At 49.6% G+C, this 14343-nt stretch overlaps 1 protein-coding gene across 1 annotated transcript; it reads left to right on the forward strand.

Annotated features, from left to right (window-relative positions):
• The first annotated feature begins 94 nt into the window (after positions 1-94).
• Tmem184a (transmembrane protein 184A) lies at positions 95-13640 on the forward strand. The gene is made up of 9 exons (XM_036172643.1): positions 95-166; positions 1080-1307; positions 10068-10233; positions 10549-10639; positions 10749-10824; positions 10916-11007; positions 11627-11796; positions 12693-12887; positions 13384-13640. Exons 1-9 carry the CDS (start codon positions 95-97, stop codon positions 13638-13640), a joined length of 1347 nt encoding a protein of 448 aa, XP_036028536.1.
• The last annotated feature ends 703 nt before the right edge of the window (positions 13641-14343 follow it).

Raw genomic sequence — 14343 nt, forward strand, 5'->3', positions numbered from 1 at the left:
CTGTGTACCTTTCCTGGCCTAGCGCAACCCTCCAGAGACCAGCTTTGCCCCAACCCGAAGTCTGGCCTCCAGTGGGGGCCATGTGGCCGCGTGAATGACCAGCCAGGCTTCCCCAGAGGAGGCTAGGCCTCCCAGGCCTGGGCCAAAGAGCTTCCTGCTCACAGAGGTAGGCTCCTGCCCCCGTGACAGACAGCGGAGGGTAGGAAGGAGGCCCAATGTCGCTGCCACCCGGGGAGGCAGGCACATGCTCTGGTGGTTGCTGCTGCAGCTTATGGAAACACTAAAGAGTATTCGGTCAGAGCCAAAGGCAGGCAGGGGTTGGGGGGGGGGGGGGGGGGACTGGCACCGGGGTTGGGGGTGGAGCACCTTCTCCTGCTGGGAGGTATAATTACTGGCCTTCCCTCCCAAACGTCCCAAGCAGGTGGATCCCTCCTTCCCAGACCATGGTTAGAAACAAGTTTCGGGGTTTGAGTTTATTTGGAGATATTCCTTTCTTTCTTCCTTTCTTTCTTTCTTTCTTTCTTTCTTTCTTTCTTTCTTTTCTTTCTTCTTTCTTTTCTTAATTTCTTTCTTTCTTTCTTTCTTTCTTTCTTTTCTTTCTTTCTTTCTTAATTTCTCTCTTTTTTGAAACAGATTAACTAGGTAGCCCAGGCTGGCATTCTATTTACAGATTCGCTGTCCTCCTGCCTCGGTGCCATCGCCACCTGGTTAGACCCCTAGGAAATAGCTATTGGAGATCCCGGGGCACAAAGGAACCTGAGGGACTTCCCAGGGCATCCATCATCTAGGATCTGAGCCCCAGGCGGGAACGCAGCCAGGTCCCTGTCCTTCAAGTGTTAGCCCACAGCTGCCCAGAGTCAGAGCAGGGGGTGAGAAAGTCAGGGTAGACTCCCACAAAGGGAACAGGTTCCGTGCCTGTGGACGATGGGTGGGGTGCTAGGGATCATGGCCAGGCAGGCAGAAACTGCCGTGGCCAGAGCTGGCCCCGGGTGACACCCACATGGCCTTGCCCATCTCCTGCCCCTCACGCTCCCACGAGAGCCTGCCCTTGGTCCTTACTCCTCTGCTGGCTTCTGCAGATGAGGAATGCATCAGGGTTTCTGAAAACAGCCGGAGCTCCCCTGGTGTCAACAACCTGGCTTCCGCCCAGCCCCCCTCCGGCAATGCCCACAGTGGCAGCCGGGCCGCAGATGGAGCGCGTCGACAATGGCTCGCAGGGACCCCCCCAGCTCTTCCTCACCAGCGCATTGGCCCGAGGCGTTTCAGGCGTATTTGTATGGACTGCTCTGCTGCTAACCTGCCACCAGGTAAGTAAGCACCCCAAAAACCCTGCTGGGCCTCACCATCTCTACGGGACCTGGCACAGCTCAGATGGCCCCCATGGACAGATGCTGGGATCATGGGACCTCCAGAGACAGCCCCCAGTACTGGACACCTAGGTGTGGTATCCATCTAGGGCCCTTCTCCAGGGCTTACATGCAGGGGCAAAACCTAAGGTGAGAGGTCTCTGCCAGACAGAGGGCAGTTTGCTGGGTGGGCACCCCTACTCTTGTCTGGGGCCTCTCTCTCTGCTCCCCGAGGTCAGTGATTGATCCCAGGTCACAGACAAGAACACTCAGACATGACTGGGGGCATCCCCAGGCTCACACAGCTGGGAGAGAAAGGGCCTTTTCTCTCCAGGGCTTGGACTTTGCTTTACAGAGAACCTCAAGCCAGACCCAGGGAATTCAGGGAGGAGGGGCAGGAAGACAGAGGAAGGAGGGAGGGGAATGGAGACTGAGAGGTGCTGGGAGCAGTGAGCTGAGAGGTAGGGAGCTAAGAGAGTGTCTGGAGGAAGGAGCTGGGGGGTGGGGTCAGGCAGAATGGAAAACTGGGGAAGGAAGATGGGTGACTGGAATATGGGGGTAATTGGGGAGATGGAACCAGAAAGCTGAGGAATTGGAGCCTGGTACAGGGAGCTGAAAGCCCCAGGCCCTCTGGAACACCCATTTAGCACCAGGGGAGGGCCTGGGCCGGTAGGTGAGCCAGGGGCAGGAAGTAAGAGCAAACACTTCTGCCTGTGACAGCCACCTGCTTGCTGGCCAGGTGTGCCTCAGTAACCAGGATACAGGGAGACAGACCCGTGCCTGAGGGCAGGCCAGGCAGGTGTCCGCCACATGCTAGGGTCAGCGGAGTGACCTCTGGGAGAGGGAGGGGCTAGACAGAGGGAATCAACATCTCCGTTTACAAAGGGAGAAACTGAGGCAAGAGAGGGCAGCACCTTGCTTGCCAAGGTCACCAGCCAGGCAGTGCTAGCCTGGGAAAGGTCTCCTGCTGGCTGGTCACAGTATGTCCTCTCTCAGAGGCTGGGGAGGGAGGAAAGGACTGATAAGGAGCTGGTTCTCTGACGCCAACAGCCTTCGCACCCCACGCGGCCCCTGCACACACACAGCTCCCTCTAACAACATGACCTCCATGCCACACAGGGCATCTCTCCAAAAGAGCCCTCCCCATGGTGGCCTGGAATGGGGAGGAGGCAGGCAGCCCAGTCTACAGAGCTAGTTCCAGGACAGCTAGGGCTGTTACACAGAGAAACCCTGTCTCGAAAAACCAAAAAATAAAGTAAAATAAAAGTAAAAAGACTTTGTACAGAGGGGCTTAAGGCACAGGCTGATTCAAGAGGGTCATAAGTGAAGGCCTCCCTGGGGTCCACAGTGTGTTCAAGACCAGCCTGAACAAGCTAGTGAGATACCCCCCCTCCCCAAACAATAAAACAAAAGGCAATAGAATTGCTCAGTAGTAGAATGCTGGCTGAGCACTCAGGAGGTCCTGGGTTCTATTCCTACAACTGGGTGGGGGTGGGGTATGTTCCTGTTCTGTTTCTGTAGAAAAATACAGAAAATTCAGAAAACTTGAAGATGAACAGTATAGTCACCTTCCTGGATGGGTCTTTGGTTTTTGTTTTTGTTTTTTCTGTTTTTTTGTTTTGTTTTTTTTTAAAGATTTATTTATTATTTATTATGTAGGGCACCAGATCTCATTACAGATGGTTGTGAGCCACCATGTGGTTGCTGGGACTTGAACTCAGGACCTCTGGAAGAGCAGTAGGTGCTCTTAACCTCTGAGCCATCTCTCCAGCCGGTCTCTGTTTTTGTTTTTTTTTGTTTGTTTGTTTTTTTGTTTTGTTTTGTTTTGTTTGTGACAGCGTCTTGTAGCCCAGGATGGCCTCAAACTCTCTATGTAGCAGAGGATAACCTTGAACTCCAGATCTTCCTGCTTCCATTTCCCAAGTACTGAGATGACAGGTGTGCATCACACCTCCCTGTTTATATGGATCGAGGATGAAGCCCAGGGCTTCCTTCATGCTAGGCAGGCACTCTACCAACAGAACCACATCCCCAGCCCTTTCCTTCCATCTTTGTTAGACATGGTTGATATTTGAAACCCTGCTTGGTTTCCTATTCTGCTCTCAGGTGCCTCATCCTATCAGAGGACTTCCCATAGAGCTGTGCAGCGGAGCATCATTTTTTTCTGACTGTATAGTATTCCTTTGCACACAGGCTGCATGGTGTGAGCCTGGCCTCTCACGGTGAGCGTAGCTCCAGCATTTGTCCCTGTATCTCACTGTGATGGGCCTCTTTGCACACAGTTTCTTTCCCCTTTGTTTCTGGATAGGGACAGATTCTTAGAAGGGGTCAAAGAGCAAGAGGCCTTCACGGTCCCCAAGCTGAGAGCCTACCTGTGCTACAGGGGACATTGAGGTCTCCTTACTGAGTTCTGAAACTTAGCAGGACCCAGGAATGCCTTGAGTGAATGAGTGTCCTGACTTCTGGAATGTTCTTCAAGATGACCCCACAGGGTAACACAATACATTACAGGCTTGAAAATGCCTAAGGAATGAATTTTAGGCTGGGTATGATGGACAAGTTTGTCACCTCACCACTAGGGGCGCTGAGGTAGAAGGATCAAGGTCAACTTGGGCTACATAGCGAGACTGTCTCAAAAGCAACAATAGTGATTTTTTTTTTTTTTTTTTAAAGATTTTACACCACTTCATAGAAGCAAGTAAGGTATGAGGTTGGCTGGTCTCAGACTTTTTTTTTGTTTTTTGTTTTTTGTTTTTCAAGAGACAGGGTTTCTCTGTGTAGCTTTGCGCCTTTCTTGGAACTCACTTGGTAGCCCAGGCTGGCCTTGAACTCACAGAGATCTGCCTGGCTCTGCCTCCCGAGTGCTGGGATTAAAGGCGTGTGCCACCACCGCCTGGCTTTTTTTTTAAGATTTATTTATTTGCCAGGCGGTGGTGATGCACGCCTGTAATCACAGCACTCGGGAGGCAGAGGCAGGTGGATCTCTGTGAGTTTGAGGCCAGCCTGGTCTACAAAGCGAGTTCCAGGACAGCCTCCAAAAGCTACAGAGAAACCCTGTCTCAAAAAACAAAAAACAAAAAAAAAGAAAGAAAGAAAAAGAAAAAAAGATTTATTTATTTATCATATATACAGTGTCCTGCCTGCATATATCCCTGCAGGTCAGAAGAGGGCACCAGATCTCATTACAGATGGTTGTGAGCCACCATGTAGTGGCTAAGAATTGAACTCAGGACCTCTGAAAGAGCAGCCAGTGCTCTTACCCTCTGAGCCATCTCTCCAGTCCCATGGTCTCAGCTTTTTATGTGTCTATCAAAACAAGAGATGGCCGAGCTAGTCAAATGCACCTGCTGTGCAAGCATGGGCACCAGAGCTCCATCTCTAGGACCCACAAAAAATGCACAGCGGGACACATCTATAACCCTAAGGAGGGGTGACCAATCAGATCCCCTTACTAGCCAGCTGTAAGTTTACCCTAATCAATGAGTTCCAGGTTCAGTGAGAGATCTCATCCCATAATATGAGAGGACTCAGTGGTAGAGCATATGCCTGCAAATTCCCTAAGGAGGGGCTGGAGAAAGGGCTCAGCAGTTAAGAGCACTTGGTGCTCTTGCAGAGGACCCTGCACCCAATTTGGGTGGCTCTCAATTGTCTCTAACCCCAGCTTCAGGAGATCTGACGCCCTCTTCTGGCCTCCACAGGCACCCACACATATGGCATGTACTCAATGCAGCCTTTGCCATTTGTTAATTGCAAATACCTTCTTCCTTTGTGGTACTGGAGATTGAACCTGGGGCTTCAGACATGCTAGACAAGTGCTTCCTCACTAAGCCACACTCTCTGCCCACTGATACCGTTTTAAAGAGCTGAAGATATGGTTCAATGGGAAACCACTTGCTTAGCCTGTGCGAGGCTTTGGGCTAAATTCAATAACACCCTGGCTGGAATATTATTTTAAGGTATGTTACTTTTGTTTATGTTGCATTTGTTTAACTCTGTGAAACTGTGTTACTGTGCCTGTGTAAAATACCTGATGGTCTAATAAAGAGCTGGCCAATAGCAAGGCGGGAGAAAGGGTGGGCGGGGCTGGCAGGCAGAGAGAATATATAGAAGGAGAAATCTGGAAGCAAAGGAGAAATCTAGCAGAGGAAGAAGAGGACTCCAGGGGCCAGTCACAGCCAGCCACAGACTAAGAAACAAAGAAAGGTATAGAGGAATAGAAAGAACTAAGAAATAAATGTATACAGGAATAGAAAGATAAAAGCCCAGAGGCAAAAGGTAGACAGGATAATCTAAGATAAGGAAAGCTGGCTAGAAACTAAGCCAAGCTAAGGCTGAGCATTCATAAGTAAGAATAAGCCTCCATATGTGATTTATTTGGGAGCTGGGTGGTGGGTCCCCCCCTCAAAAAAAAAATTGAAAAACAAACAACAATTTCGTGTCCTACCTGGGGCTCGTATTTCCATAGGGCCTGAGAAAGTTGGGGAAAAAAGTTACGGCTCCTTTAAGAGGCGCTGCAGTTCGGTGGGCAGCGCTAAGTGAAAACCGCACGTGGTAACACAGGCACTGGCTTCCACAGCTAGGAAGGTTGAATGCAGTTTTAGTCACAAACCTCTGACCAGGCTGTGAGCTTTAGGCTCAGCTTTCCCAACCCAAGAAGCGGGCGGAGCTAGCTGAGAGCCGAGTGTGGGGGGGGGGGGCTGGAGAGATGGCTCAGAGGTTAAGAGCACTGGCAGCTCTTCCAGATGTCCTGAGTTTGATCCCAGCAACCACATGGTGGCTCACAACCATCTGTAATGAGATCTGGCGCCCTCTTCTGGCCTGCAGATATACATGCAGACAGAATGCTGTATATATATAATGAATCTTAAAAAAAAATTTGCTCATGCAGTCAAAGAAGGCTGGAGGTAACTCAATAAAAGTAAAAGAGGTCCAGATGGAAAAGCCCCTAAGCAGTTATAGTGCATTTAGCATTGTGTGTAGGCTTAAGAAAAGGAAAAGAGGGCACTCTGGATAAGTGAGACAATGGAATAGCTTGAACTGCTTGGGAGGCACCCAGGCTGTGGGACCTGGACCTATCCTTAGTGCATGAACTGGCTGTTTGGAACCTTGGGCTTACACAGGGACACTTTGCTCAGTCTGGAAGGAGGGGACTGGACCTGCCTGTACTGAATCCACCAGGTTTAAATGAATCCCCAGGGGAGTCTTGGCCCTGGAGGAGATGGGAATGGAGGGGAGGGCTGGGGGAAAGATGGGGGTGGGGGCAGGAGGGGAGAGGACAGGGAAACCCATGGCTGATGTGTAAAATTAAAACACAAATATAATAATAATAATTTTAAAAAAAGAAAGAAAAGGAAAAGAGATACTGGGTGGTGGCGGCACATGCCTTTCTTTATTCCCAGGGGAGGCAGAGGCGGGCAGATCTCTGAGTTCAAGACCAACCTGGGCTACAGAAAAACCAAAAAAAAAAAGAAAGAAAGAAAAGGAAAAGAGCAGTATAGTCATAGAAAAAAATGAATAGTTTATAAAATAAAGTCTTTAAAGAGAGAGTAAAAAAAAAAAAAGCCACGGAAGATGGGAAATACACAGGTAGTTTGGATCCTGTTAATTTTGAATTTTCTGACTGTTGAGAAGCAAAGGACAGCTGCTAGGACACATGGGATTGTGAACTGGACTGCTAAGTCGAACCAGTCTAGATATTTTAGAAATGCCTTAACTTTAAAAAATAAGTCAAAAAATGTATTTGTCAAATGGAAATTAAAAAAAAAATAATGCTTTGGAGTTTTGTTCCCACAGGAGGCTGTAGTTTCCTTCAGGGTTAATATGGATCAGGTTTGATCAGGGGAGACCTCCTGAGACTTGACAGGTGATATCTATCAGCAAAGGTTACTGCTGGTCTTCCAGGACTTGGTCATTATCTTAAAATTTTCTCTCTGGGACCCTAAAGATACTTCCTCCACAGACAGCAGGAAGAAATATAGAGAAAACCATGCCCACATTCCCAAGAGTTGGGCGGGGTATGGGTGACTTTTGGTTATTTGCTGAGTTATGGATGTTTGTTATAATTTAGGGGAATATAGAACATTAATGCAAATTTAAAGTTATTTTTATTACACTGTATATATGTTTAAAGCATTTTTGTATATTGGTACAAATTTAAGGTTATTTTTGTTACAACATATTATATGTATGTTTCTATTTTTGTTTGAGGTATTGTATCTATGCATTTCATTTGGACTGTAAGATAAAGTTCTAGTTAAAGTTCTAGTTTTTGAAAGCTATTACTAAAAACCATATAGAATAATCAGGAAACATAGGTCAGTAGTTATTCATTTATACAAATTTGTAGATATGTTAGGTATGTTTTCTAGGTTAAAACATATTTATATTTTAAATAGATGATCTTCAAATACTTCAAACACCTATAGAATATGGCATTTAAAATGTTTTGTTAACTTAAAGTTTTTCATGACAATGAGACACATCTGCTCCTGGCAGCACCAATTTACTTCAGAGAAGATGATGGGCATTGAAGAAACTCCTTATGGAGTTTGCTTTCATTGTGGCAAGGTTGGTCACTGGGCAAAGAGATGGTTCTTGTCTTTGACTGCTGACAATGTGCTGTGCAGACTGGATATGCAGGACACAGAGGAAAAAGACTGTTGAACTTTGCCGAAACAAGGCAGGGCAGTCCTTCAAAATTCCTGCTTTACCGAAGAGTCTGCAAGACACAGAGGAACGTGACTGATGAACTTTGCCCAAACAAGGCAGGACAGTCCAAAATTTCTGCTTCATAGAAAAGTCTGCCAGATACTCTAGGCCTGTAGGCCGAAGATGGATGCCCCAACATTGCAGAGGAACTTTGGGTAATTGTCCAGACAGCCAAATGTCTCTGTTGTTAGATAATATTACATCCTTCCGGGCCTTTGATGGAATTGAAGACTAGATAGTTATAGTTTCATCTTTCCTTAGTTATGATAGAAAGTAAAGTAGGTGTAAAATTTTGGATCCACTAAGATAGGATAGATAATGCATTATTTTCTCTGAATATGCTAACTACAAATGAACAGAATATTGTGAATATAATCTTTACTTGATAATTGTTATTGTATATAGTCTTACTGTGTTTAGGTTAAAACCCTTTCATTTTTATTTAGACAAAAAGGGGGAAATATAGTAGAATACTATTTTAAGGTGTGTTACTTTTGTTTATGTTGCATTTGTTTAGCTCTGTGAAGCTGTGTTACTGTGCCTGTCTAAAACACCTGATGGTCTAATAAAGAACTGGCCAATAGCAAGGCAGGAGAAAGGATAATAGGCGGGGCTGGCAGGCAGAGAGAATAAATAGAAGGAGAAATCTGGAAGCAAAGGAGAAATCTAGCAGCCAGAGAAGGAGGAGGACTCCAGGGGCCAGCCACCCAGCTGCACAGCCAGCCACGGAATAAGAAACAAAGAAATGTATACAGGAATAGAAAAGGGAAAACCCAGAGGAAAAGATAGACAGGATAATCTAAGATAAAGAAAGCCGGATAGAAACTAAGCCAAGCTAAGGCTGAGCATTCATAAGTAAGACTAAGCTTCAATGTGTGATTTATTTGGGAGCTGGGTGGCGGCCCCCCAAAAAAGAGTAAAACTGGCAGTGGGGTCTCACACCTTAAATCCTAGCACTTGGGAAGCAGAGGCAGGGCAAATCCCAATTATTTCAAGGCTAGCCTGGTCTACATAGTGAATTCCTGGTCAGCCAAGGGTGCATAGTGAGTCAGACTACACCTGTCTCAAAAGAAAAAAAAATTTAATAGATATTTATATATAATAAGCATGTGTTCAATTTAGAGGGGGCATGTCCTAGAGATTGAATTCAGAGCCTTGTTCTTATTAGGCAAGGACTCTCTCTACCTCAGCCATGCCCCTCCCTGCCCTTCACTAGGTAGGTGCTCTACCACTGAAGCATACTTCAATCCTCTTTGTGTGGTGTGTGTGTATATGTGTGTGTAGGACAGAGGTCAGCTTCCAATGTCATTCCTCAGGCACCATCTACCTTGCTTTTGTTTGTTTGTTTTGTTTTTGAGACAGAGTTTCTCCATGTAGTTTTAGTGCTTGTCCTGGATCTCACACTATAGACCAGGCTGGCCTCGAACTCACAGAGATCTACCTGGCTCTACCTCCCAAGTGCTGGGATTAAAGGTGTGTACCACCACGGCCCAGCATCTACCTTGTTCTTAAGGGACAGTCTCTCAGTGAGACCTGGAGTTCCCTGATTCAGCTGTATGGGCTGGCCAGTGAGTTGTAGACAGCCACCTGTCTCTGCCTCCCCAGAACTGGGGTTCCAGGCGTGCATCATTATACCTAGTTTTTTGTCTACAAGTTCCGGGGATTTGAAGTCAGTTACTTAGGCTTACAAAGCAAGCGTTTTACCAACCGAGCCACCTCCCCAGCCCTACTTTCTAGTTGGAGACGGGGATGCTAAGTTGGTCTTGCACCCGCCCAGGATGCTCCTGTCATAAGCAGGGCTGACTCTTCATCTAAAATATGTACTACAACATACCTCTAATTACGTCCTCTCTCTGTACTGTGCTCAGTAGAACGTTAGGCGGTGTGGGAGAGGGAGGGCAGCCTGGAGCTCTGTCTGGCTATAGTTCCTCTTGCATTCGGGCTGGCACCCATGTAGTGGACAGCAGGGCCAGGAGCGGGGGCAGAGGTGCCACTGAATCTCTTCTGCCACAGATCTACTCCCACTTGCGTTCCTACACCGTCCCGAGAGAGCAGCGCTTCGTCATCCGCCTCCTCTTCATTGTGCCCATCTACGCCTTCGACTCATGGCTCAGCCTCCTCCTCCTCGGGGGCCATCCATACTATGTATACTTCGACTCTGTGAGAGACTGCTACGAAGGTGACATTCCAGGCTGGGCCTGGGGGAGCTCAGCGGGGGCCCTCAGCCACACACACACACACACACACACACACACACACACACACACACACACCTCTCCACACACTTCCCCCGCCGTCCCCAAGGGGCCCTGTCTCATCTGGGACCTGCTTCAGGGGTTGCACGGTTTGCAACCTCCATGCCTGGGATTCACAGTCCGAGTAAGCTGGCGCCACGCCCCCCTCCCCGGGTGTGCCGAGTGGCTCTCCTGGTGGTGCCTGCATGCAGAGGGGTTCCACGGCCGACCCTCACTGTCACCCCTTTGTCCCCCGGCAGCATTTGTCATCTACAGTTTCCTGACCTTGTGCTTCCAATATCTGGGGGGAGAGAGCGCCATCATGGCTGAGATCCGTGGCAAGCCTATCAGGTGAGCCCACCCCAGGCCCTGCCCTGGCTGGGGCTCAGCCAGGCCACACGGAAGAACCCCCAGCTGTCTTCCTTCCTAGTGGCCTTAATGACCTCTTCCTCATCTGCAGGTCCAGCTGCTTCTATGGGACCTGCTGCCTCCGCGGCATGTCCTACTCCATCACTTTCTTACGTTTCTGCAAACAGGTAAGGGGGCCTGCCCTCCCGACCTGGATGCCCTCGCCCGCCCGTCCCCCCCCCCCCCCCCGCCTGACTCCCTCCCTCCACCCCTTCCCAGGCCACACTACAGTTCTGCATCGTGAAACCAGTCATGGCTTTGATCACCATCATCCTCCAGGCTTTCGACAAATACCATGATGGGGACTTCAAGTAAGAGGGGGCTCTGAGCAGGTGCCTCACCACCCCCCTCTGTGGGCTGTCGCTCAGCTGGCAAAGTGTTAACTAGCATGGATGTCTGGGTTCCATCCCCAACTTCATATAAACTAGATGTGGTGGTGCACATATGTCATCCCAACACTTGGGAGGTTGATGTAGGAGTATTAAAAAGCTGGAGGTCGGGGTTGGGGATTTAGCTCAGTGGTCGAGCACTTGCCTAGCAAGTGCAAGGACCTGGGTTCAGTCCTCAGCTCCAGCAAAAGAAAAAAAGGAAGGAAGGAAGGAAGGAAGGAAGGAAGGAAGGAAGGAAGAAGCTGGAGGTCATCCTTGGCTATATAATGAGTTTGGGCTTAATGAGATCCTGCCTAAAAAAAAAAAAGACATTGCTAAGGTTGTGGGAGGACAGGCCACTACTCAAGGAGAGACCTGAACCATGCCCTGCTTCTGATGGGGAACTGTAGACCCCCAACCACTGCTCCCTTTGGCCCCGTCTGAGGCCCTGGAGGGAGGATCTAGGTGGCGCTGTCTAGGATGGTGGTGCCCAGCCAGGGGACAGGCTAAAAGAATGTTTGAGGGACAGGGACTATTCTAACCAGCACCTCCTCCGGTCCAGCATCCACAGCGGCTACCTGTATGTGACCCTCGTGTACAACGCCTCGGTTAGCCTGGCTCTCTACGCTCTGTTCCTTTTCTACTTCGCTACCAGGGACCTCCTCAGGCCCTTCGAGCCAGTGCTCAAGTTTCTCACCATCAAAGCCATCATCTTCCTCTCCTTCTGGCAGGGTACGTGAGCTGAGTGGGCGAGGGTGTGGGCCAGGACTGGCATCCCTGGAACCTGGGTTCAAATATCACTTCCCTCCCAGCCCTGTGCGCCTCAGCTTCCCTAACCTTACCAAAAGCTCAGTTTGGAGCTGGCGGAGCCTGGAGCTGGGGACCCAGTGAGATCTGTCGGCAGAAGGAGGCTATGCCTTGGCTTCCTGAGCCCAGGTCCCCCCTAAGCACTTAGCAGGCCATGAGAACTCAGTCCCCATAGCCATTAGCATAAGAGCAGGAATCCCCAGGCCCAAGATGGATATGTCTGGGAGAGCAACAGAAACCTTGACTTTGAGGTAACCAGCCCTTCTCAACCATAATCCCTCCACCAATGTGGTCATTAGTAAAGAAACCGTGGGGGGCTGGAGAGATGGCTCAGAGGTTAAGAGCACCGACTGCTCTTCCAGGGGTCCTGAGTTCAATTCCCAGCACCCACATGGTGGCTTACAACCATCTGTAATGAGATCTGGCGCCCTCTTCTATGTACATAATAAATAAATAAATCTTAAAAAAAAAAAAAAAAAAAAAAGAGAGGGGCTGGAGAGATGGCTCAGAGGTTAAGAGCACTGACTGCTCTTCCAGAGGTCCTGAGTTCAATTCCCAGCAACCACATGGTGGCTCACAACCATCTGTAATGAGATCTGGTGCCCTCCTCTGGCCTGCAGACATGCAGGCAGAACATTGTATACATACTAAATAAATAAATCTTAAAAAGAAAAAAAGAAAGAAAGAAAGAAAGAAACAAACAAACAAACCCTGGGATGAGGCTAGCCCTTTTCCCTGCATACCCTGGGCTTCAGTAAGAACTTTGGCAGATCTCAGCTTCCATCCAAGGATGGGGCCTGGATGGTTGTCTCTGTCTCTAGGGATGCTGCTGGCCATCTTGGAGAGGTGTGGGGTCATCCCCGAGGTCCAGGCTGTGGACGGCACCAGGGTGGGGGCTGGTACCCTCGCCGCTGGCTACCAGAATTTCCTCATCTGTATCGAGATGCTGTTTGCCTCACTTGCACTGCGCTATGCCTTCCCTAGCCAGGTGTACTCAGAGAAGAAGAACTCACCAGGTGAGCTGGGCCCCAGCAACCGGGGGTACCTGCAAAGGTGCAGCCATGATGTCCAGTACTGATCAGAAGGACATCTCTGTAGGTGTGTGAGCCAGGCAGGCAAGGGAGATTATGAGCTCTGAAAGATGTGGATAAGAGGGAACCACTCTCTTAGGTCTCCTTGGTGCTTGGGGAGGGTGTCAAGAGGGGCTGGGTTGACTGCTCTGTTGACTGTGCTGTATTGGCTATATGGCTGGTGGCTGCCTGGCTCCCACCTACTCAAGGTGAAAGGCCTCCCCTGGGCAGGAGATAGACCAATGCTGAGATGCAGGAACTAAGCTGGGTCTTGGGTCCGAGGTCACCTGCTAGCCAATGGCAAGGCCTGGACATGCAGGATCCCCAAACCCAGATAGCCCAAGGTGGCCTGTGAGAGACAGGGCTGAGGGACTGAGTAGATGAAATGGGGTGCCATGGACCAGAAGACCTGTGACTCAGGCCCGTGTGTTCTACCTTCCAGCCCCACCAGCACCTATGCAGAGCATATCCAGCGGCTTAAAGGAGACTATCAGCCCACAGGACATCGTCCAGGATGCCATTCATAACTTCTCACCAGCATACCAACAGTATACACAGCAGTCCACACACGAAGCTCCTGGGCCTGGCCAGGGTGGGCACCCATCACCCAGCACCCATCCTGGCCCAGCTGGCTCTGGAGGGGGTAAGAAGAGTCGCAACATAGAGAAACGCATGCTGATTCCCTCAGAGGACCTGTAGGGGTGTGGGGTGTGTGGAGCCTAGCTGAGGACCACCCATCAGCATCTCTTGACAGAGGTCCAGCCTCTCCTGTGAGCTCACTGCAGGGTGCATGGGGGCCTCTCTATTCCATGTATAGCCCAGAGTGAAGTTACCTGGGCGACCTGGACAAACCCAAGGACCCAGTAAGGTGTCTTAGTTACAGCCTGCAGGTGGAACTATGAGTTGGCCCTTCCTTCCCGGGGCAGAAGAAACAGATGGTTAGATCCCAGGCTGTGTCGCTGCGGAGAGAGATGGCCAGGGAGAATGGGCCCAGTCACTCAGGGCTGGGGAGCCACATAGCCTGGGCCTGGCTGTGGCTATCTTGGGTGCAAGAAAAAGGCCCCTTGCCCCGTATTCTAGCACAGATACTTGGCAAGGCCTTCCCAGGGGCAGCCAAGCCTATTTAGCACAACAGAGTTGCCAGTGCGCCAGCCTGCCAGCTACTAACTGCTTATTTATAGATAAACACCTTGCATTTTCTAGAGTCTGTTGGGTTTTCTTTTCTTGCAGGGCTTGTCCTCTGAGCGATGCATCACTAAGTAGTGGGTTCGCTGGGGCCCACAGAGGGAGGCTGGGGATCAGAAACAGCCAAGGCAGATGTCATGATGTGGCTCAAGCAGTACAGGGCAAAAGTATGGACTTTGCCCCTAGATGACCAGCTCTGTACCACACTAGGAGCAGT

Source organism: Onychomys torridus, chromosome 22 (genome assembly GCF_903995425.1).
Source record: "Onychomys torridus chromosome 22, mOncTor1.1, whole genome shotgun sequence".
Classification (NCBI taxonomy): Eukaryota; Metazoa; Chordata; class Mammalia; order Rodentia; family Cricetidae; genus Onychomys; species Onychomys torridus.

Bases quoted from the DNA above. Each gene is read 5' to 3' on its own strand.
- Tmem184a (XM_036172643.1), top strand. From the start codon at position 95: ATGACCAGCCAGGCTTCCCCAGAGGAGGCTAGGCCTCCCAGGCCTGGG. The intron at 167-1,079 runs GTAGGCTCCTGC...TGGCTTCTGCAG, and splicing joins AGAGCTTCCTGCTCACAGAG to ATGAGGAATGCATCAGGGTT. The intron at 10,640-10,748 runs GTGAGCCCACCC...CCTCATCTGCAG, and splicing joins ATCCGTGGCAAGCCTATCAG to GTCCAGCTGCTTCTATGGGA.